The 17,936-nt window shown below is 42.7% G+C and overlaps 1 protein-coding gene across 1 annotated transcript in view; it reads left to right on the plus strand.

Annotated features, from left to right (window-relative positions):
• Positions 1 to 17,936, plus strand: part of CACNB2 (calcium voltage-gated channel auxiliary subunit beta 2) — a 416,941-nt gene that overhangs the window by 378,218 nt on the left and 20,787 nt on the right. Inside the window, exons 7-10 of the mRNA XM_052650516.1 lie at positions 2,577 to 2,710; positions 6,397 to 6,477; positions 6,938 to 6,996; positions 16,477 to 16,586. Coding sequence (XP_052506476.1) covers positions 2,577 to 2,710; positions 6,397 to 6,477; positions 6,938 to 6,996; positions 16,477 to 16,586 — 384 coding nt within the window. The remainder of the gene's footprint in view (positions 1 to 2,576; positions 2,711 to 6,396; positions 6,478 to 6,937; positions 6,997 to 16,476; positions 16,587 to 17,936) is intronic.

Raw genomic sequence — 17,936 nt, forward strand, 5'->3', positions numbered from 1 at the left:
AGAATTAACCACCAAAAGGGAAACTGATTGGGATGGTGGTTGTTTAGTTGCTAAATCGTGTCAGACTCTCTTGTGACCCCATGGACTGTACCCCATCAGACTTCTCCATCCATGGGCTTTCCCAGGCAAGAACACTAGAGCAGGTTGCCATTTCCTTCTCTAGGGGATCTTCCCAACCCAGGGATGGAACCCGTGTCTCCTGCATCGGCAGGTGGATTCTTTACCACTGAGCCACCTGGGAAGTCCTTGACTTGGATTAAGACGTACTCTAGCAGGGATTCCTAGTCAGTTAGGAACTGGGCTGTCCTGTGGGAGGTGAGCAGCAGGCTAGCCAGCAAAGCTTCATTTGTATTTACAGCTACTTCCTATCACTCGCATTACAACCTGAGCTCCGCCTCCTGTTAGATTAGCAGCGGCGTTAGATTCTCATGGGAGTGTGAACCCTAACCCCTAAAGTCAAGGCATAATATCTTGAGATTGCCACAAAATAGAAATAAAGTGCACAAGAAATGCAATGCCCTCGAATTATCCCCAGACCATGTCCCCCACCAGGTCCATGGAAAAATTGTCTTCCACGATACTGGTTCCTGGTCCCCAAATGCTGGGAGACCACTGTACTGTGGGACTAATGAAAACCTGACCCACACCCTCTCCATCTTATGCAGGAAGACACGAATAACATGCTCCCTAAACTGAGATTCAAGGAAGAGCCTCATTGGGTGGTATACATGTCAGCATTAGTTCAAACACTGGGCACATTTCATAATGTTTCTATTGTACAACACATGCTGATCCTAGAGCTTATCCAAAGGCACAGATGGGATAAAGAGAAAGACATATTTACTGGGCATATCTAACTACCTACCAGGAATTAATTCAGACCATTATGACTCATGGAGAAAGAGCATCCGACCTCAGCTTTATGCACGCAAGAGCTGATATTTGCAACACTGTGCTAACAATGCCAGGTGTTTGCTCCATCCCAGTATTTCAACCTAATCAAATAAAGAGGAACAATTCAACAAGACAGCTCATTTTCGAAAGGCTGAGTGAATCATCTAACATCCATAATAACTTCAACATTGAAAAATAACGTGACGCCTGTCGGATGATCTCTGGTCATTTGGAAAGGTTCACGGTGCCTGTCACAAGCCAGGGCAGCCAGTGTTTCAGAGGGCATGGAAGCTAAGGTGTTGAAACACCAAGCTGTCTGTCCTTTCACAAGAGTAATTTGGTCCTTAAATCTGAATGGACTGTGGTTTATGTTAAGAGAATGACATGAAAAAAGAGAGAGAGTGACATATGTAATATGAGGTTTTCCTGGGCAAGTTGATTTCTTCTTTTCTTCTTCTACTTGATCCCATCTAAAGGACAGAATAATTTTCTAGTGGGCTCAACTCCATAATATCTTCCTGAATCCTGACTCTTGAGGACATGACCCCACTCGGGAAGCTTAGGGAATTGGATGAGAGCACCAGGATTGTTGCAGGACCTCAGCTGGAGAGGCAGCCTGGTGGAGGGATGGGATATAGCACCACAGAGGCAGAAGTAGATACTGAGCTTTTGCCAAAAACAAGTCCCTTCAACTCTGAGAATTTATCTTTTCAGTCTTGAAAAATAAGAGAGTTGCCATTGATTATGCAAATACTTTCCAGCTCTGGTTTCTGCCATGGATCAAATTATGTAGTGATTGCATGTGGATACACTGTATAAACCTCATAAGGAGATGATGAATCTTTTTCATTGAAGATTTTAATTTTTCACTGCTGTTTTCAGAGCCAATGAGTTTGAAAGGTGAAAGCATGTCAAACCACAGACCTAAACCCCTCATTCTCCAGATGAGGAGATCAGTGGTATAATCCCTTGGGTTTTACTGCCCTTCTGCGATGCCTCTCATGTAAATCCAGCGAATTTATATAAAATCATCAGGAGGCTACTTAGGCTGTTGTATAAGATTCATTTTGAGGTCATCGCATCCAGTAGCTTTTAATTAGTTTTCCATCAGACCTGCCTCAAGAGTGCCCAAATCATGGTGAAATCATTTCCATCTGGTCCATCCTGGGACCCTCTAGAGTCATTTGTCTTGTGTATAACTTCTTTATGTCACTGGATTTAGGATTTTCTGTTCTCTCTGTCCCTCACATGCCTTTTATAATTTCAGTGAACCATTTCACACTGCCCTTATGTTCATCTAAGCTCAATAAGAAATTGGAGGCATAAAGTGATCAAGGTTGCTGATTATCTGAAAGCTGGTTTAAGCTATGGGAAGAATCGAAGGTTTTCTGTCCTGACGGCTGATTTGGAAAATATCAATATTATATTTGAAACTACAAATTTAAAAACTTGTTCCTCGAAAAACAAAATCTTATTCAACAGATTGAGAGGATTTTTGTTTAATTTGATGACAGTCTTTATGTGTTTTACCTTGAAACTTGACTTTGTTGACTGTGCTTAGCACTGTGTGATAGATCTTTGACTATGATTAGCTTTGTTTGCTTTTCATCTTATTTTTTTGATAACCAATTTTTTCCTCTCCCATCTACCTGATGATTTTTGAATTGTTTGTCTGTATATAGCTATAGACATAGATGCTACTGGCTTAGATGCAGAAGACAATGATATTCCAGCAAACCACCGCTCCCCTAAACCCAGTGCAAACAGTGTAACGTCACCCCACTCCAAAGAGAAAAGAATGCCCTTCTTTAAGAAGGTAACATGAACTTCCAAGCTTCGTCTGTCCACGCGCTCAACTGCACTGCGTCACATTTCTAGTCTTGTGGACTGTCTGCGTCCTTGATAAAGCCAATAACATGCATGCTTTGTTATTCTTTGTTTCTTTTCCATGCTGCTGTAGCTAAGCAGAAGCAGAAATCGGTAAGTTCACATTGACATAAGCTGTGTTTATCCTGCCCCTGGCATCATTAGCATTCAGTCCCACAGTTAATATTCAACACGATCATTACTGTCCTAAGAAAAGAATGTATCAAGCAGCTAACTGAGTCCATTCAGACCAGCTAAATTCAGTGAGTGACCTGTAGAAGCACCATTACAGTACTTAGCCTTTTTGATGGAATAACAGCTACCACCCAGGGCATTCGTTCCAACATTCTAGGAACGTCCAATGCTGAAGACTCCATTTGTAATGCACCTCTCTCGGGCATGCTTCTGTCTCTATCACTTTCTTTCCTCCGGAAATTTAACTAATAATCAAGCATATGAAAAACCATTATTCGATTCTGATTTATGATATCCAGATACATAGCTTGTACTAAAAAAAAAATTTTTTTTTCAATTCTTCAATTTTTAATTTAGTCAGTTATTTAAACTTCTAATCCACTAGGTGCAAAATCTGCAGATGAACAAGACCAGTGGAAAACTGCAGGCTTGTTTTGGCGGTTTACTGTGAGTTTTTCCTATTGTCATATATAAATCCTCTCCCCATGTTCTTGCCTCCTCCGTCACTCAGATCTCAGCATCCCACCCGTCGGACGGTGACACAGTGGCTGTGCGTAGAGCCTTTGCCACTGGCCAACCAAGATGCTACCCAGTGATCCTCTTGGTTCCCTGACTGGAAACTAGGGTACTGCTGAGCTCTCTTGACTCCAAAATCTGTTTCTTCCACGCACATTTTGTAGCTCTGAAGCATTATTTTTTAAGGATAATCTCCCCGTCCACAATCCCCCTTTCTTTCTTTTATATACCACTGTCCACCGCCTGTTGCACTGTGCTGTCTTTAGAGTCATTCTTTCTAATGTCAGCAAGTCCAGCACAACCTCTCACGACATACGTGAGCATGGAGTAGAATCTCCTCTGTCTCCAGCTCTCCACACCCTGAGCCCTTCTCTTCTGTACAGTAGGATTCTGCCCTGTGGAGGAACTCTGAGTCATCAATGAGGTGTCAGATGCTGAACTATGTTTTGTTTTGTTTTTAAAAATAAATTGTGTTTGCTTTCATTGCGGAAGACTGAGATACTCCAAGCAAAAATTAAAACCCCTGGATTTTTGTGTGAACACCAAAAGCCACAGCCAACTATCCATCCACGACAGTGGGTCCATTTCTCTGGTCCTTTCTTCTTGTCACCACTAAAACTTATAGCCAGGTGACTTAACAGGGTTCAGAGCAGCAGAAACCTAAAAATTCAGCATTGCTCAGCTGCTCTGAGCTTTACCCAACGGGAACATGAATGAAAACTGTGTTCATTGATAGGTTTTTCTGAAGTTTGCTGACTCCTAAATTCCAAAACATGAAAAATGTTTATTGTAATTCTTCCACTAAATAATTTGAACAAATTACACTTAGCAGGAGAGGATAGATAAAAAGGATGGTGTACTGATCCATAGGGTATAAAGTTCCAATATTCCATCAAATAAGGTAATTTCTGTAGCTACCCTACTGATGAAGAAGCTGATTGATTAGCAGCATTGCTATTAATAGTTGGCAGTCACAAATCAAAGGAACCCAAGACCCATCTAATACTGGGCCACTGACTATTAAAGACTTGAAATAAAATTTCTTGGGAGCTAAAATGCATGCAACTGATACTCCTAATTATAATGATGGAAAAGGTATTCTTAGACCACATAGTTATAAGGACTTCTAAATATTTTCAATCTGATCCCAGGTGGTATAAATGCAATAACTGAATAATTTTGCTGAATTAATTTCATGTCATAATCTCATGAATATGCTTATGATGCCTTCGGCACTGGTATTCATTCTTCTTCTGTTATTAATGATGTGGTCAGCTTCAATATAGACTTTTCAAAAACCAAAAAGAAAACAACAACCTGAGATGCAATGATAAGATTGTTTTCCATGTTTTAGGTTGCTTTTAGAGTGATGCTTGTGTGGCATTTGTGCTGTCACTGTACTATGTTTGTCTTGGGTTTGTTGGTTTGTTCGTTTGTTTTTTCTGTTTAAAAATGTATTCTACCTTGATTGTATCTATTAAAATTCATTTTGAGCACTAGATAAAGCTTTCAGCAGTAAAATTTGAGACAGCACAGTCACAGTCATAGCTTCTCCCCTCCGATTCTATTGTCCATGACTATGGGCAAAACTCCAATGGAAACTTTTGAATTTGAAATGCTTTTTCATCCCCTCGCTATGCCCCAAGCAAAGTAAATTGGATCCAAGTCAGAAAGTTGGTGAAGGGCCATCTTCAGCAACAGTAATGTGTTCTTGAACGGCAGCCTGATGCAAAAATGGCATTCACATCTGCAATAAGTTGACTAAATTCTTCCAGCGGTTCAGAGAAGATTTTTCTTTTGGTCTGTGTAATTCTTAACATATATGTATTGTTCAGACACTCCTCAATGCAGGAAGACTCCTGCCAGCATGATTTGTTTATCTCAGTGTCTCAGGCCATAGTTCTGTCTTCCACATTAAAGAAGTCATTTTTTTTCCCAGTCACTTTAACATTTTCTTCTATTAAAATATCCAATTTTAAGATCTTTAAACAAATAAGTTATCTCATTTGGGGGGAAATCTTTCTTGTCATTATTATATTAGAAGCAGAAGAGCTGAAAATTGTTGCAAGTTTTAGAAATGGCTACAAAGTTAGGTCCTCCCCCTGCTCTTCTAAAAAAGAAATACAGTCTTGTGGGAGGGAATGAGTAGTTATGTAAGAGAAACACCTCCTAACCAGTTCTTGAGAAGCACATGAGAACTGCAGGATGACAGTGAAGCTTGTGAGGCCGTGGAGGCCTGCTCGGATATTCAATGCATGAGAACCATCTTCCCTCCAAGACCCATAAACCTGACATTGTAAGTGTTGTAAGTTCCAAAAGACAGAAACCAAAAATCTAAAAATATAAATCCATCAGCTGTGAAGAGTGGTCATGATTCCATTTACTGAAACAAGCATGCAGGCTCCTCCAAACTCTCACAGCAAAATAGAAACTGTCAAGTATTTGGTCACAAAAGACCAAGGTTTTATCCAGGTAAGACCAACATCTAAAACCCAAAGACCTTTCTTTTCTTTGTCATTAACCACATGAGGTCTGATCATTCAACTCTTGAGAAAACTCAAATGCATCTGAAAAGCAGTATTAACCTCCGGTCAAGCCTTTTAAAAGCACCTCTCCTGCATGAGGCATGTATTTGTCTGTTCTAACTAGTTTTTTGTTCAGAAGCAGCCCCTCCTGCATTAGGAACATCAGCAGCATTTGAGGAGAGCCAGAAAACTAAACAACTCAGTCACTTTGAAACATGAGGGAAATAAAACCACCCAGTCTTGGGTTGGGTTTATTTAGAAAAAAGCCAGTGCAAAAAGAATGGCAGTGTCTGGGAAGTTAGTGCCTGGTATCACAGAGTTGAGAAAGAACAGTGTGTGCATTGCATATTTGAGTTCCCTCTGCCTTTTAACCATCTGAAGGCGTCTCCTCTCTCTGCAGACAGAGCATACCCCTCCGTATGATGTGGTCCCTTCCATGCGACCTGTGGTCCTGGTGGGCCCCTCTCTGAAGGGATATGAGGTAGGTAGCTGCCCTCTGGCACATCCTTGACCTTGCTTGCTGACCTGACCTTGCACACCTCCCTCTCGACTCTTGAACTTGGAAAAAAGCTGGTGGCAGCAAAGCATGTTGTTTTCAAGCCACGGGGTACATTGCTACAGTTCTGTTCTATTTTGTTTCCTTGGCTGTTGCCTTGGAGATGTATACATGCCACAGTTGACTCAGTCTGGGGAGACAGTGTCAAATGGAGAATGATGGAGGCCCCTTGCAGTGTTGTTAACAGTCCCTCCAAGAGTGAGTTTGGGGAACTTTGTCTTTTTTCATTGTTAATGTATCAAAGCTCAGCCACAGAAAAAGGGAGTGACCCTCACATGCTACTTTTTCCCAATGGGAAGCCTTGATTTTTAACATTAAGAGGAATAAGACTGTTTTATCATAATTAGTAATGTTTTTTCATGTCTTATTGCTTGCTCAATTGCAGGTCACAGATATGATGCAAAAAGCACTGTTCGATTTTTTAAAACACAGATTCGAAGGGCGGTAAGTATTTCAGAATTCTGGGTTTTGTGGATCTTTTCCTTAAAGATGAAACTGAAACCTGGGTGGGACAGGTGGATGGATCCTAAGAGAACACTGGCTTCTCAAACCTCTGTGGTGACAGGATGTAAGTTCCATTCAGTTCGATCTGATTCAGTACATATTTATCATACTTACTCCACACAACCTCAGCTCTCTGTTCCTACACCTGCATCTGTAGCTGAATTTGGTCAAACCCCTGCTGATGAGTCTCACCCTAAATTCACGACGAGCTGGCCCTCAGTGCTGCCCAGGGATCATATTCTATGTGCCTCTTCCATCCATTTTTCTACTCCTCTGAAAGGCTTTCACAGCATTTCCTTTCTCATCGAGCCCTTCTCCTCTTGAGCTTCCTGGTGAACTTGCTTCCTGTTGCTTTGAGCAAACAGAAGCAAGCAGAGGAGACCATCCAAGTGTTCCCAACAGCCACACACCCATCCCCCTTACTTATTTGCCTGAATGTTCTGCCTTTTCTCCTGTTACTGTGAGCGATGGCAAACCCCCTACCTGGTGCTGGATCCCATTCTTCATCTCCACCCACACTGCTGTCGCAGGCCTTCCCCTTCTCTGCTGAGCCAGGCATTGTGAGGAGCAAAATCAGACAAGGGCCTTGGCTTCACAGAGTTTACTGGGGGTGTATTGAATGGCAGCCTTGAATCAAATAACCAGTAGGCACCATAGTAACATTTCAGCCAACTTCTGAAGCATCAAAGATAGGATTGGAGTCTAAACTGGAAGCTTCTAAATGTAAACTAAGCATAGGTTATTGGGAACCTGGGAGCAGACAGAGCTAGGGTGTATTTCTATATTTTTAATGAGACACACTGGGTGCCTCTCTTCTCCACATTCCTTTCCTTTTCCTGTCTGGCAATACAAGTGCAGTAAATGGAATCTGTAGATTTCACTATTCTTTTAGATCTCTCGCTTTCTTCCTTGAACACACCAGCTGTCACGACTGTTTCTTGTTTATATTGACTTTGGTCATGAGGTAGGAGTTAGATAGGCCCCAGGCTGAACACCTGAAGCTGGCTTTCTGCTGCCCTTTGAAAGACCAGAGATGGGCACAAGTGAGATGATTAGCCAGAGACAACCTGGAAAACTGCCCCAATAAGCAACCTTCTGTTGTGCAAGCTTACTCCAGGTTCCCCCATGTGCTTTCCATGCATACTGTGCTTCTAATAAATTTTGTCTCTTTGTTGAACTCTTTCTTCAAAGACAAGGACCAAGATCTGTTCCATAGCCAGAATCAGTAGGGGAGGCAGGGCAAAGAGGGGAGCTTTTATAGTAGGATATTGTTAGTTCAGTTCAGTTGCTAAGCCTTTTCTGACCCTTATGACCCCATGGACTGCAGCACACCAGGCTTCCCTGTCCTTCATCAACTACCAGAGTTCGCTCAAACTCATGTCCATTGAGTCAGTGATGCCATCCAATCATCTCATCCTCTGCTGCTCCCTTCTCCTCTTGCCCTTAGTCTTTCCCAGCATCAGGGTCTTTTCCAGTGAGTCAGTTTTTGCATTAGGTGGCCAAAGTATTGAAGCTTCAGCTTTAGCATCAGTCCTTCCAAAGAATATCCTGGATTGATTTCCTTTAGGATTGACTGGTTTGATTCCCCTTACTGTTTGAGGAATTCTCGAGAGTCTTCTCCTGCACCACAGTTCAAAAGCATCAGTTCTTCAGAGCTCAGCCTTCTTTATGGTCCAACTCTCATCCATACATGACTACTGGAATAGTCATAGAACTGAAAGCAAAGGACTGAAAGAGACAGAAAATGGAAACTAGAATCTGTGTTTCAAAAAAGCCTTCATGAAACTTCCCTGGTGGTTCAGTGGTTAAGAATCATCCTTCCAATGCAAGGGATGCAGGTTCAATCCCTGGTCAGGGAACTAAGATCCTACACACCACAAGGCAACTAAGCCTGCATGCCACACTCAAAAAAAAAAAAAAAAAAAGCCTGTGCCCACAATGAAGACCCAGCACAGCCAAAACTAAAAAAACAAAGACTTTAGAATCAGAGTCTTCCTAATCAGATGTTCCTCATTAAATAGTTTTGCTTTGCATGACTTTATAAAATATAATTTATTTCATGCTGGGAATCACAGCTTGATCTTTGGGCCTTCAGCTTGGTCTAGGCTCTGGCCCAACCTCTAATTGGGCCCATGTAGCTTTCACTTCTGTGATCTTGACTTTGTCATTTATCATCATTTGGAATTGTCTACATGAACCTACTTACCCAGAAAATTCTGCTAGACCAGGCACTTCACTCTCTATGACTGAGTTAACCCACTACTCTTTTCTAAATGCCAAAGATGGGGGAATGAGATGGGTTCCCTGACCTCTATTTCAACCTGAGTTAAGTTCTGAACTTGGAAGATAGACTCCAGCTACAGGGTGCATCATGGACCCATGTTCTACAGTATTAGCCATCCAGATTGATTTCATTTAAGAAACAAAGACAGTATTTTCAATGTTGTATCAGTCCTCTGTTTCTGGCCCAAAGTAGTTTCCATGTGGCTTTATGAATGGACCTGCCATGGTTCCTCTGAACTCTTAAAACTGGAATTCACCACTGTAGGCCTGTGATCACCAATTAAAAATCCTCAGAGGAAGGAAGGGGCTTCCCTGTTAGCTCGGTTGGTAAAGAATCCACCTGCAATGCAGCAGACCCTGGTTCAATTCCTGGGTCAGGAAGATACACGGGAGAAGCGATAGGGTAGCCACTCCAGTATTCTTGGGCTTCCTTTGTGGCACAGCTGGTAAAGAATCTGCCTACAATGTGGGAGACCTAGGTTTGATCCCTGGGTTGGGAAGATCCCCTGGAGAAGGGAACGGCTACCCACTCCAGTATTCTGGCCCAGAGAATTCCGTGGACTATATAGTCCATGGGGTCACAAAGAGTCAGACACAACTGAGCGACTTTCACTTTCACTTTCAGAGGAAGGAATAGGGTCTGTAAAGCAGAATTTCAAAAAAGTCATGCAAAACGTTAACTCTTTCACTCAAGGCAAGACATCCAGAGTTAGTAAATCACACGCTGTCTGCTTCTGGTCGGCCAGACAGCCATAGAGGGTGGAAACTCATAACAAGTATGAGTGTGGCTAATTCTAAATAGACATGCAGTTATAGAAGGGGAAGATGGATCACTCCTGTGTTATCTATTAAACAAAATACTTTTTTTGGCCATGCCACACAACATGTGGGATCCCAGTTCCCTGATAAAGGATCAGACCCACATCCCCTGCATTGGAACTGTGAAGCCTTAACCACTGGATCACCAGGGAAAACTCAACAAAGTATATTTTTTTTTTAAAATGTAAAGCCCAAGAGGGAAAAAATATGAAAGGAAGGATTGAGGATAAAAAGATTCTTGATAGGAATTATTTTCTGTTCTAAAACCCAGTTAGGTTCTTGTGTTGATGCCCTGGAGAGCTGTCAGAATCAAGACCCTCATTGCTAAAATAGCCTTAAGTGTGTCATGTCAGAGAGATGATGAGTTATTGTTCTTTCTGTTACGTGCACTAGACAAGCCCATTTCAGTCAGATCCACCCTAAACAACCGTGTCACCCCGCGAACAAAGCAATCTTCCTGTTCACTTAGTAGGACAATGACAGGTAAATTAACAAGGAAATTGGGGGCAAGAAAGAAAAGCCACCATCAGTGATTAATTCGATTGTCCTCTCCAGTGATTCTGAAAATGTCAGGTCTTGTCACAGAAGCATTTGGCATGTGTACTGAATTCTTTAGGGAGGGGTCCATGGGGAACCCTGTGCTAAGCAGTCTTACTGGAAATCAATGCTGGGAAACATTACATCACTTTGTCGTGTGGAAAATGTACTTAGGTGTGAGGCAGGTTCTTCTGAACCTGTGGTTGTCTACCCTGGCTGCCAATTTAAAACCATCAGAGGTTTTAAAATGTAGCAGACTTAGGAGATATCCTGGCAGTTCCCTAGTGGCTCAGACAGTAAAGAATCCACCTGCAATGCAGGAGACCCAGGTTCAATCCCTGGGTCAGGAAGATCTCCTGGAGAAGGGAATGGCTACCCACTCCAGCATTCTTGCCTGGAGAATTCCATGGACAGAGGAGCCTGCGGGCTACAGTCCGTGGGATCACAGTGCTTTCACACTTTCACTTTCTGGTGGTTCAGTGCTAGAACTCTGCACTTCCACTGCAGGGCGCAAGGATTCCATCTCTGGTCAGGGAGCTGCTGCTACTGCCAAGTCGCTTCAGTCGTGTCCGACTCTGTGCGACCCCATAGACGGCAGCCCACCAGGCTCCCCCGTCCCTGGGATTTTCCAGGCAAGAACACTGGAGTGGGTTGCCATTTCCTTCTCCAGTGCATGAAAGTGAAAAGTGAAAGTGAAGTCACTCAGTCGTGTCTGACTCTTATCGACCTCATGGACTGCAGCCTACCAGGCTCCTCCATCCATGGGATTTTCCAGGCAAGAGTACTGGAGTGAGGTGCCATTGCCTTCTCTGGGAGAAGGAGCTAGGATCAGGGAGCTAGGATCCTGCAAGCCATGTGGCATGGCCAAAAAATATTTTTTAATTAAATGTCATAGACTTGTATCCCACCTGATTAAGTGAAGCCCAATGTCTAGGATAGGACTTTATCTAACTGTAAAGTCTTCTCAGGCAGCTTTGATACACTGCAAGTGTTGAGGACCACTCCTCTACACTGTATTGTCCCCTTTAGGATTTTCAGGGTCTGTCTTCTGGTGGAACCTCAAGCAGTGACAGTCCAGAAGCATCACGTAAGGAGTTGCAGCAGGACGGTGGCTCTCCTCCTGCAGCCTATAGAGCAAACCACACAAGCAGGGCAGTGGAAGCCCAGCCAAGTGGGGGATAAAACAAAGCCTGTGCTGAAAGGCAGAAAGGAAGTTGGATCACTAAAGAAAATCCTGTCCCCTGGCTGAATCCCCCCAGGCTGACTGTGAGAGGCTTCCGGCCTGGTTTTATATGTCTTGTCACCACTGTATCCCCAGGGTGTCTCCCTCAGGGGGCAGCCTGTCTCCCAGTGAGTGTCCAGGGCTCTTTAGATCCTGGTCCTCAGCAGGCCTTCGGTCCCACTCAGTGGGCCTGATTTAATGACCAGCACTTCAGGTCTTGACTCCTCCTCTGCATACAAAACCCTACCCACAGTATCCACGTGGCTCGACCAAAGGTCACCTTTCCAGAAAAGTCTTCCCTGAACATGAAAATATACCATCCTCAGAACCCGTTCTATGTCCTTATTGTCATGCATAATTTTTTTATTGGAGGATACTTGCTTTACAATGTTCTGTTAGTTTCTGCTGTGCAATAGCATGAATCAGCTGTGTGTGTGTGTCCCCTCCCTTTCGAGCCTCCCCGCCACCCCACCCCTCCAGGTCATCACAGAGCACTGAGCTGAGCTCCTTGTGGTACACCAGCTTCCCACTAGCTCTCTATTTTCCACATGGTGTATTTATGTCAAACCTAATCTAGTTCATCCCACCCTCCCACTCCCCCTGTGTCCACACATCCGTTCTCTCTGTTTGTGTGTCTGTTCCTGCCCTGGAACTAGGTTCATCTGTACTTTTTTCTATATTCCACATACATGCTTTAATATACAATATTTGTTTTTCTCTTTCTGACTTTCTTCACTTTGTATGACAGACTCTATCTAGGTCCATCAACATCTCTACAAATGACCCAACTTCATTCCTTTGTCCTGCACTGTTTTTTTGATGGCATTTAATGCCACCTGACATCAGACATCTCTTTGTCTATATCCCTGCCTCCCTCCACCCCACAAGAATTTGACTTCCATAATAGTGCTCTGAATGAAGATTTGCACCTAGTAGGCACTTCATAAGTCTGCATGGAATGACCGATACCCTCCATGCCATGTAGGTGCTCAACATGAAAGGAATATTGTTACATCACTCCACTCTACCACCCCCACCCCCAAATAAATAAAGACATTTTTAACTAATTGCTGAACACCTGTCATCTGAACTCAACTTGTGAATGCCTTGGGAAGTCAAAATGAAACTGTTTAAGTGGCTGGGTTTAATATTGCTTTTCTGGTTATATCACTTTTTCCATGTAAAGTAAAACTGTCCTCATAGTACAAAAAACTTAATCAAATACACTTAATTATTGTAAATAGGTGTCCTACTCCACAATAAAAAGGAGTGAACTATTGATACAACATCATGAGTGAATCTCAGATCCCTTATGCAGAGTGAAAGAAGCTCAGCTTAAGAGGCTACAGTCATGTTCTGGAAAAGGCAAAACCATAGGGATAGAAAAGAGCCCATGATTGACAGGGGTGGGGTCGGGAAGCTAATGGAACTGTTCCATGTCATGAATGTGACAGGACTTTATGAATTGGTCCAAATTCAGGAAACTGTATACAGTAAAGGTTACAGTATATAAATCAACAGATTTTTATTTTTAATTTGTTTTGCAGAAGCCAGTAATTCCCTTTCCACACTTTACCAAATGTCCTGCTCTCCAGAGGCAACCACTTAACTCCTTCAGTTTTTACTCCTTGCCTCTAAATCCCATGCTTCGTTCACGGTTAGGCATTCTCTCTGGACTTCCTACGATGAAGACTGTTCAGCTGCCTCATGCATAATTCCTCCTGTTTGTGTCTCTCACATCTGCACACCTGCGTCCATCTCATCCTTCACTCTCCCAGCAGTTACATCATAATTTTGGCTGGTTCTATATTTCGGATGCGTTATGACCGTGTAAATAAGATTTCAATGAGCCATGTCATATATTTGCATTACTTTTTCTGATGTGTTTTCTTTGTGGCATCTATGAGATTAATAATTTTGCTTTTTACACATGCTTAATTTTCTATATAGTTGGTGCCAGTCCAGCCACACACTCTTCCCCTGGTTGTTTCAAGTTCCTCACAATAGATTCGCACACATCCAGGTGTCCCTCAGCTGTGTCTTCCTGAACCTCTCTCCAGGAATGTCCTGTCCTGCCCCAGCCTGGATGGTTTGTCTCTGTGTTGAGTGCATAGATGTCACTATGAGACAGCTCTCTTCATTATGCCTATCACCACCTTTTGGGGGTGTGAACCCCTTTTCCCTAGATCAACTGATCTCTGTCAAGATTTACCTCCATCTTTTTTGTCAACAATATCCTCTGACAGTTTCTTTAGAAAGAGGACATTAAAACTTTTTGAGACCCTGCATGCCTTTTAAAATGCCTTTAATCAGCCCTCCTATTTAACTGAGAAATGGTTACAATGCTTATGGAATTCTGATTGGAATAATTCCCTGCCCCACCCCACCCCAGAATTTATAAGGATTTTTGCTCGATTGCCTTCTGTCTCCATTGTTGTGTTTTGGTGGGGGGGGGGGTTTGGAGGGGGGGTTCCAATCTTAATATTTTTTATTGAAAGTGTAGTTGATTTACAGTGTTGTGTAACCGTTGTTGCTGTTGAGAAGAACAAGCATTTCCATTCCTGACCCTTTGTATGGGGCCCGCCTTTTCCTCTGGAAGCTTTTAGGCTTTTCTTTGTCCCCAGTGTCATGACACTTACAAGAATATGTCTTGATGTGGAAGATTCAACCTTTCTGCTGGGCTCCCCCTTTCCATTTGGAAATTCAGACTCTCAATTCTAATTTTTTTTTACCTTCCTGTCTTGTGTTTTCCTTGTTCTCTTTTTCCTGGAGCTCTTATTATTGGAAGTTGAACTTCCTGGGCAATTCTCTAGTTTTTATGCCTTTATTCTCCTATTTTCCATCTCTGTCTTTGCCGGTTTACTCTTTAGAAGATCTCGTTAACTTGGGCTTCCAGCCCCTCTTTTGAATTTTCATTTCTCCTGTTATATTTTTAATTTCCAGAAACGCTTTCTTAGTCTGAGTCTTTAAATAGAATTTTGTTCTAGTTTCGTAGGTATAATCATCTCTTAGCATTCAGCTTTGGGCATTAGTCATAGGTGGTTTTTCTGTTTGTCTTGGTCACTCATGTGAGGAGTTCTCCTGAGATGCCCAGGGATGACTGGTGTGCTCAAGTATAATAATAGAACATCAAATAATCAACTGGAGATTCTGTGCTCCTAAGACACGATGTTTCCTGTAGGACAGCCCCACTGGGCAGTCTCCATGGGAAACCCCCAATGCCTATTCTTTGGGTCTTTTCTATTTGTTGGTCAGATTCCCCCGGAGAAGAATCTTCCATTCTGACACCTAGGGGATATACCCTTGGCTACCAAAATTCTAGGATGTGGAAGAGGACTGGGGGCTCAGCGTTTTGAACCCTTTTCTTCTCTCTGTCCCTGCTCTGTGTAGCAGATGCCCTATTTTACTTCCTGGAGAGACTAGACCAGTCAGTGGTCTTACACCACACGGGAAAAGGACGGCCACCTCATGGCTTGATGTAATAAAGGGGAGGTGGAGGGGTCTAACTGTGGAACAGACTTTTATTCAAATCTCTTACTTCTGGTGCCCCCTTCACCTTCTTCTTCAGAGGTCTGATGAGCCATTTTACTCCACATTTTCCCTGCTGCTGGCTTGTTCATTCAGCCCAGTCTCCAACCTAAGTCATTTACTCTGCCCAGCTCCCAAATTTTGTTGTGCCCATGTCTACCCTATTTGAAATGACCCCCTCTCCTCGACTCATGATTGTCTGCCACAACATCCTCTGGGTCTTCTTCAGAACAGTCCTCCTAACCTGTAATACTTCATTAATTTCTTATTTATGACCCATCTCTGCTGCTCAGCTCTCTTAGAGAGGATCTTGTTTGTCTTGTTCTTATTTATTCCTCATGCTGATCACAGCACCATACTTACAGGAGGGATTACCGCACAGGGGCTACGAATATAGACTCTCGGGAGTTCTGGGTTCAAATTGCAGCTTCATCACTTTTAGGAACAATATAGCCTTAGATAAACAATCTACCCATGATTCTTTTTTTTTTTTTGCATCAACAAAAGTGGGAGAGTATCCTCTCCACTGAAGTTTTTAGAATGATTTAATGAGTTAATCCGGGTAATGAGATAATGCTAAGGGCATGCCTGGCACTTGGTAAGCAACCGATACATGCTAAGTTAGGTAGGTGCAGAATTAAAATGAATGATCAGCTATACCCCAATAGAAAATAAATAAAAAGTTTAAAGAGAAAAATGAACGATTAAGTGCCCTAACATTTCTTGATTGAAAATATGGTCTATATTGTGGCTCAGCTGGCAAAAGAATCCACCCGCAATGTGGGAAACCTGGGTTCGATCCCTGGGTTGGGAAGATCCCCTGGAGAATGGAAAGGCTACCCACTCCAGTATTCTGGCTTGGATAATTCCATGGACTGTATAGTCCATGAGATCGCAGAGTCGGACACACACGACTGAGTAACTTTCACACTTCAGTTCACATATCATATTTGGATGAGTTTGGGGTATGCATTTCTCTCCCCTTTTATTCAGTGAATAACCTCAGATCTTCTGTTCTTTTTCGCCAACAGGATTTCCATCACAAGAGTCACCGCCGACATCTCACTGGCCAAACGCTCTGTCTTAAACAATCCCAGTAAGCATGCAATAATAGAAAGATCCAACACGAGGTCAAGCTTAGGTAAGTGTGTCCATCGCCGATGAGCTGAAGCCATTTAAACCTTTTTTGCTGAGGCTGCCAGTGAGCAGATCTGACTAGATGATAATTCCATGTGTCAGAGTGCATAGGCAAAAGAGACAGGTGTCAGCAGTAGCCACTGCTACTGTCTTAGTGATTTAACGGTATGGAAGGATTTGTTTTGAAAGGTTTTGAGTTAAAAATTCCACAGGCTGTCAGCATGAATGTATTGGATGGTGTCTGTTTTCACTAACATGAGCTTTGGTGTCTATAGACTCTAAATAAACTCCTCGCTTTGACAACAGTGTTGTCACAAGCAAAGTCATTAATATCTTTAAGGCTCAGTTTCTGTTACTGAATCAAACTCGGCTCTGCTCACCTGCAGGCAGTGAAGCCAGGCTACTGATGCAAGGTTGTGGTGAAGGAAAGGGCATTTCTTGCAGGTGCCAAACAAGGAGAACAGGCAGCTCATGTTCAAATGCTCTGAACTCCCTGATGGCTTCAGGGAAGGGGCTTTAAAGGCAGTGTGAGCGAGGGGGCTGCAGGGGAGAAGATCAGCTCGTGCACAGTTCTAGGATTGGTTGGCATCAAGATGAAGTCTCAAGCATCATCAACCTTCTGGTTTCAATCAGTCTAGCTTCTCTGTTCTTATGGTCAGCAGTTTTCATCTGGTGGGGGTCTGCTTCCTGTAAAAACAATTTAGGAATGTGTATCTGGCCTTTATATCTTTCAAGAACTGGGAGTTTGTTGTTTCTGCTATGTGGCTGCTTTATAGTCTAAATCGTTACTAGTTTCCCAGCCCAACAGCTATTCTTTGCTTCTACATTTTCACATTTCTCAATCATTAACTTTTTTTTTTAAACAATGTTGTGATAGTTTCAGGTGGAAAGCAAAGGAACTCAGCCGTAAATATACACGTATCCATTCTTTCCCAAACTCCCCTCCCATCTAGGCTGCCGCATTACACTGAACAGAGTTCCCCATGCTATGTAGTAGGACCTTGTTGTTTTTCCATTTTAAATATAGCAGTGTGTACATGTCAATCCCAAACTCCCTAACTATCCTTTCTCCCAACCCTTCCCACTGGCACCCATAAACTTGTTCTCTAAGTCTGTGAGTCTCTTTTGTAAATAAGTTTGTATGTATCATTTAAGATTCCATGTATAAGGGATGTCATACAGTATTTCTCCTTCTCTGACTTACTTCACTCAGTATGACAATCTCTAGGTCTATCCATGTTGCTACAAATGACATTATTTCATTCTTTTTTTATGGCTGAGTAATATTCCATTGTATATATGTACCACATTTTATTTATCCATTCCTCTGTGGATGGACATTTAGGTTGCTTCC

This window comes from Budorcas taxicolor, chromosome 13 (genome assembly GCF_023091745.1).
Source record: "Budorcas taxicolor isolate Tak-1 chromosome 13, Takin1.1, whole genome shotgun sequence".
NCBI lineage: Eukaryota > Metazoa > Chordata > Mammalia > Artiodactyla > Bovidae > Budorcas > Budorcas taxicolor.